The sequence below is a fragment of the Magallana gigas genome, chromosome 7 (genome assembly GCF_963853765.1).
Source record: "Magallana gigas chromosome 7, xbMagGiga1.1, whole genome shotgun sequence".
Lineage (NCBI taxonomy): Eukaryota > Metazoa > Mollusca > Bivalvia > Ostreida > Ostreidae > Magallana > Magallana gigas.
Genome location: NC_088859.1, coordinates 30,088,900 through 30,095,773, shown reverse-complemented (window position 1 = coordinate 30,095,773; position 6,874 = coordinate 30,088,900). Strand labels below are relative to the sequence as shown.

General features: G+C 33.2%; 1 protein-coding gene across 1 annotated transcript; it reads right to left on the bottom strand.

The window, feature by feature from the left end:
- On the bottom strand, positions 1-6,137 carry LOC105331417 (ciliary microtubule inner protein 2C). The gene is made up of 4 exons (XM_034456658.2): positions 5,980-6,137; positions 5,405-5,678; positions 4,830-4,942; positions 1-494 (listed from the first exon to the last, which is right to left on the bottom strand). Exons 1-4 carry the CDS (start codon positions 6,048-6,050, stop codon positions 347-349), a joined length of 606 nt encoding a protein of 201 aa, XP_034312549.1. The 5' UTR covers positions 6,051-6,137; the 3' UTR covers positions 1-346.
- Positions 6,138-6,874: the final 737 nt, after the last annotated feature.

The window sequence follows — 6,874 nt, the reverse complement described above, 5'->3', positions numbered from 1 at the left end:
GTTTATTTTATATACTTTAATCTTCAACAAATATACATTTAATGAACAAATATAGAATAGTTTTCCAACAAAACCGGACAACAGGGTGCTCTACAGGTTAACCAAAGAGATTTCTTTAACAGTTTGACGTATTGTTAAATGTTCTAAAGCAGAGGAATCCCAATAAAATGGCATATAATCCCTAACCTTCGTTATATGTAAAAAAAATATTACAAAATGATACACAAAAAAGCCCTTGTGGTGCAATAAATAAATAAAAAAATTCAGTTCTTCTTGAGCGTTAAAATATATCACATACGAAAAGACCGAAACAGTCGAAAGGCCACAGAAATTCTTGGTGCGACGCTCACCGCTTCTCAAAATAGACGTCACGCATCTCCCGGTCTCGCTGTGAGGAGAGCGTGGTGAAGTGACGTATAAGTGGGGGGCGGCGCGCCACGTGGTCCAGGTAGGGTAGGTTGATGTCATCCGTGTGACGGGTGGACAGGATCATGCTGCAGAAGTAATGACGAATACATGTAAAACACTTGATGACGGTATAGAAAATCACACCAACTTTCCATTTTGAACACATCGGACTTTTTCTGTGAAAGACACAGTTCAAGTAAAAAGGCCCAAGGTGTACAAGATGACCAACTTTCCTCCCAGAAAATATATCATTGTCTCTGGTGGTAAAAATTGTGTGTGTTATTCGTCTATGAATCTTAAAAATGTAGTAATTGCATTACACTTACAATTATATTAAGTAAATGTAGACAGAAATATCTGACGTTTTCAGGACTTTTAAAACAATTTTGATGTTTTACTTGCCAAGTAAAGTATCAAAATTCAAAAAGCCAGGAAAACGTCAGATATTTTGGACTAACGCAAATGCAGAGTAGAAATGAAATTTAAACTTACTGAAACGCCAACGGCTACTACAACCTCATGGTCAAATTGATATAAAGTATTTTATTGTTAAGCATTTTGTACTGATTTAGATCACTGTAACTTGATTGAGGTAAGAAGCATAATTAAGTTACAATCTATTGTAATTTCATCTTCATATGCCAGCGTGTTTTCAGGAACATATAGACAGACCCCCTTGAATATGCAAAGATGTATACCATAGTTCAAGCTTAGTACTTATAAAACGGAAAAATAGCATCATTTGGCACTGTCAAGTCTTTGATATAAATTAATTAAGTTATCAAATTTAACATATACAGTCAGAGGGTGAACAGAACAAAAGGCTCAGGGGCCACATCGCTCACCTGAGCAACGATATACCAAACGGACATAACTCTGATCCCAACAGCTTTAATAAATCAAATATAAAATTATATGTACAATTTTGCAGATTTGGAAAAAAAACAAAAAACCGTTTCAGTATATTTTTAACATTGAGTCCCTAAACAAGAATGAAGATTTTGAATGATTTTTCATTATTCCTATGTAAAGAGTGTAGCATTCTGGATCCACCTTGCCTTCAAGGATAATGATTTGAACAAACTTGATACTACACTACCTTCCACAGAAGCTTTTGTGGCAAAATGTTTTATGAGAAGATTTTTTAGGATTTCCCCATTACATTCCTACATAAAAAAATCCTCCCCCCCCCCCTTCTCCATTGTGGACCAACCCTACCCCCGAAGATCATGATTTGACCAAATTTGATTCTACACTCTCTACGGATGTTTTAACATAAGCTTACACTTTTCGGGCAAAATATGTTTTGAGAAGGTTTTCAAAAAAATAAACCTTATGTGTTCTGATGTAAAAATATGACCCCCTCCCCTTCAATGGTGGCTCCTGTCATGGTATAAATTTTGAATTTACTTTACTAGCCAAATAGTATTTGAGAAGAAAATTTTTAAAAATTTACCTTTTATGTTCCTTTGTAAAAATTTGAACATCCCCCACGGTGACCCCACCCTATCCCCGGGGATAAATATTTCAACAAACTGGAATCCACACAACCTGAGAAAGTTTCTTTATAAGATTCAAATTTTTGAGCCAAATCATGAAATGGTATCTGAAAAGAAGTTTAAAAATTTAACTGTATATGTTCCTATGTAAAAATTTACACCCTAGCTCTTCCCACTGTAGCCCAACTCTACCCCAAGGATCATGATATGAACAAACTTAAATCTAGACTACCTGAGCATTCTTCCACATAGGTTTCACTTTTCTGCCAAAATGGGTTTTTGAGAGGAAAGTTTTTAAATATTTTCCCTTACAAATTCCTATGTCAAATTTTGACCCCCATTGTAGCCCTACCCTACCTCATGTTGTTATGATTTTAACAAACCTAAATCTACACCATCTGGAGATGCTTAAACATGAATTTCAACTTTTTTGACCAAATGTTTTCCAGAGGAAGTTTTTTAAAGATTTTCATATATATTCCTTTGTAAAAATTCGAGCCCCCCCCCCCTTCACACACACACACACACACACTGTGGTCCAACTTCTGGGGATCATGATTTCAATAAACTTGAATGTGCACTACCAGAGAAACTTTCTTATAGGTTTCAACTTTATTGGTTAAGTGGTATTTGAGAAGATTTTTAAAGATGTCAATAATTTTTCATCATTTCCTAATTTTCTCCCCTTTAATTACGAAGGGCATGACCTATTTAGATTCATAAGTTTACGAAAACAATAAAAATACAATGCTAATGACAATGACAATTAATGGACAAATTTTGATCAGAAACGCTTACTTGAGCCTTTGGCTTAACAATAGCTGCTGTTCTAGAATATCAGCAACAATTAACAGAACTGCCTTAATTTGACTGCAAAGTCTTAAAGAAGACTTAAAACAAAAAAATATAGCTTAAGAAACTGGATCGAGTTTAGTTCTATGATTTAGATTGGGTTTTATTTTACATATTTATCATTTGATTGTTATATAGTTCTCTCTCGAACTTGATCAAATTTAAGGATACATATCTAATTGCATAATCTGAGAGCCAAATAAAAAAGATGTAACTATAATGACTTCCATGAATTTCCTCAAAAGATAATTGCAAATGTTTTCTTAAAAATGAATAGGTATCAAAATGCTTTAATAACATTTGCTCATCTAAGCAAAGCAATCATTGACTTCATATAATTTTTGTTTTCTAATTTTAGTTCCTACTTTATATGATACTTTGTACTTATGTAAAGTTTTAAACAATTTAATTGTGATGACAGACTTCCTTCTTATGTAATCTTTGATGGTTAGATTGGAATGGGATTCTCAGCTTCATCATCTTATAAAATATCTCATCTGTTTGGTTTAGAGTATCCTGATTAGAGATTATCAGTTCTCTCTCAGATTGGTGAAGCACAACATTGAAAATGGTGCAGAGAAATTAATTAATTTAATGTGTATCATCTTCGCTAGACAAGGGTGACTATCCATGGTAAGTGGATCATCATCTTTGGCTAGCAGAGATGAATGCATATATGTACATGTGTCTTGTAACATGGTGTAATTCCATTGAACCTCTTTTATGAATATTCTTAGTAATTTTCAAAAAAATTGTTACTGATCATCGTATTTTGTGTGGAATGGTGCAAGGTGTTGTTTTGAGGTTGAAATGAGAGAAACTGATAGAAAGTGGAAGACAAAAGCACACAAGTGTGCATAGACAGTGTGCTTAAAGTATATACATACCTGTAAACTGTGTCAAACACATAGCACAGAGAGCACACAGTGCTATACAGCAAAGACCCCACACGGTCACACAACAAGCCAACACGTGACAGAACAGCCACATCAAGTGCATTATGGGAGCGTTTCCCAGTTGTCAGCGTTATGTCCAATTTTGTGGTAACTCCCAAAAATTTGCTTTCCATTGCTTAAGGGATTTACTTTTCAAAGTATGGGTGTACAGTATTTTTTTCTAATTCATGCTTGAATTTGATATATAAACTAGTATATAACTACATGCAAAGAAAGGTAAATGGTTGATAACTGGTTGAATATAATATTATGCAGTGTTACATTTAATTGATTTCAATATGGTATGGTAACATGCGGTTGAGAGAATATAGTAGTAATAAAATCAGTTTAGCAGTGGTTTGCTAGTAAACATTGGTATTTTGTACACTACAGGATTATATGATCTAAAAAACTAATAATAGAATTCTAATTTGAACTACATAGAAGTTTAATTAAGGAACCAGAGAGGGGGGTAACGGGAATGCAAGCAAACATTTTGAAATGTTACCATTGAATATATATCATTTTTTTACACTACATTCATTGATAATTTGGTAAAATAACTTGGTTAATAGTTCTTGAACATTTGAAGTCAAAAAGTCATATACAGTTGGCATGCAAAAGCTATAAATATTGTCTATGATAGCACAATTTGAACTACAGTTAGTTTCTTTTATAAAAACTCTACTTTCTGGAAAAACAGTGTGTTTGATTGTTTTGTATATCAGGAATAAAATTATACACAATTTATCATACATGTAGTTTACTTGGAGTTGAAGAGATATATAAACAATGCTAGTAAACAAAAGTGTTGAACAAAAATTGTGCTATCAACTTTTGTTGTCATGTGAAAATCAATTAGTGTTTGTTTTTACCTCAACATATTTGATAATTACATGTATTTAGTACATGTATATACAATAATGTGTTACATACATTTGTATTAAGAAATTTTTGAAGTATATTTAAAGCATGTAAAAAATAATTTGTTGAGGTAAAAATATGAAAGTTATATCAAATTAGAAAGAATATATTCAAGCACTGATTCAATAGCATCAAACCAAACAGAGAGAAAAAATAATATAACATGGTATTAGTAGATGACGGTTAGCAGGATATGTACACCCATACTTACAATGGCACATTGCGCTTAATTTGATCCTCAGCTTTTGTTGGGATCATGAAATGATTAACTTTCTTTAAGGTTCCAGATTTATCTACATAAAATTCTCTATGCTTCTGGGCAAGCTGAAAGAAAAGAAAAGATATTAATTTTAATCATAAGGCCTAAAAAAAAATAGTGTGTTTAGGGTAACACTGATGAAAAAATTTGGTTAGGTAGGTGGGGATTTTTTTTTATTTTATCTATTTTTTTTGCCTGAATCCTAAGAATGTTTGTTTGTTTCATATTTAAAAACGTATTTTTTATTGGAAATAAGATAAAATTCACAGTCGGATAAAATCAGGCACCTAAAAATGGTAGGATCGGGCCATTTTTGTAGGTTAGGGTGGGTTACCCGAAACAAACAACTTTTTTTTTAGGCCTAAGTTGTTTTATGAGTGCAGAGTGCAGCCATTCTATCTTGTTTTTTGTGCATAAATAGGTATATTATTTCACAAATTTAGCTGTCACTAGCATTAAAAGATGATTAGAAGAGAAGAATTATTTGAATAGCATCACTTGTTACATGCGGCTTTATTGAGACATACCTTATCAAAAGACTTCAGTTCTTCTTTCCTATCAAAGTCAATGTTTGTTAGAGAATACTTTGGTGTATGCAACCATCTGTCCCTGTTCCTTGTCCTGTTGCTAATCACAGTTTCTGGTTTGTGGGTGTAGTAGGTGGGGAATTCCCCTCCCTTACAGTATGGATCAGCTGAGGAAGAGAGGACTTCTGAGCGATAGTCCTGGAAGTACTTCTGTGTAGCATTTCCATATGTCTCACCATAATCATATTTAGTTGTGGGACAATGTCCTCTGTACCTGTAATTTTATTTTTTTAAACAAATACTCAAATTGAAAATTATAAGCTAAATATAGTATTCTATATAAAAATTAATACACTATTTATGCACTTCGTCAATGAAACAAATTTTAATATGCTTGTTACAAGTGCTTTAAATTGTTCTTTTTTTAACGCACAGCTCATTAATCACTACAAACAGGTCATTGTTTTGACAGAATCGGGCATATAAGATATGCATAATTGTTGACAAATTTTGCGATCAATATGCTGATAATGAATGAAACCTTTAAAAGTAGTAAATTTTGTACGTCTACATACCCGGGCATAAATCTTGGGGGTATAAAGGTGGCATTGTTTGTTGTAATTAAGGTTCCAGACGACCGCGACATGATGGATATTTAACACGTAACGGTTTCACAATGTGAAGTTGTTTACATGCCTAAGAACTCCTAAAGTAAACGATTGCGCGAGAAAGATAAACCCATTATAGTGCAAATTTGATTGTTATATATCGGAGATTTTTATAACATTTATGTTTAATGACTCTATTTGAAGTCTGAAAAAGTGACTAATCCTTTTAACACACATTATATTACACTTTATTTCCAATAGAACGGTAACGCGTATGAAGACAAACGTAACCGAGGTAACTTCTTTTATTGTAACTCTTTTGTACTTCCTTGTTAAAACGGCGGTATATTCGAACTAAAAAAGAGATGCTAATGAATCGCGCATGCGAGTGCTACTATCCAAACCCCACAACATTAAAATTACAAACTTGCGTGTTTTAGGTTTCAGAAAAACCGATGCTTGTTTCCATGCCTTTTTTTATAAGTGAAAAAAATGGGAGAAAGTGCATGAACTTGAGGAAGAGTGAGAGCAGAGACATAAATAACAGAGACAGTTGATATGGTCACTGTCATGAAATAAAATATAAGCTATGTTTGGGCGAAGGTAAGAAAACGTACAAAAATGGTGAAGAAGGCGGGGCTTCCGGAGCCCTTTTCACCATTTTTGACCCAAGCCTATGGAACGCCATAGCTGCCTTATGTGGCATTTTCATGTGAAGGTGGTGCTTATTATATGAAGATGGTGCTTTATTATATGAAGATGGTGCTTTATTATATGAAGATGGTGCTTTTTTATATGAAGATGGTGCTTTTTTATATGAAGGTGTGATTATTTCATGTGAAGGTGGTGCTTTATTATATGA

Coding starts and splice junctions, on each gene's coding strand:
- LOC105331417 (XM_034456658.2), bottom strand. CDS start 6,050: ATGTCGCGGTCGTCTGGAACCTTAATTACAACAAACAATGCCACCTTT. Junction 4,943..5,404: donor AACTGAAGTCTTTTGATAAG/GTATGTCTCAAT, acceptor CTTTTCTTTCAG/CTTGCCCAGAAGCATAGAGA. Junction 495..4,829: donor ATTAAGCGCAATGTGCCATT/GTAAGTATGGGT, acceptor TTACTTCTGCAG/CATGATCCTGTCCACCCGTC.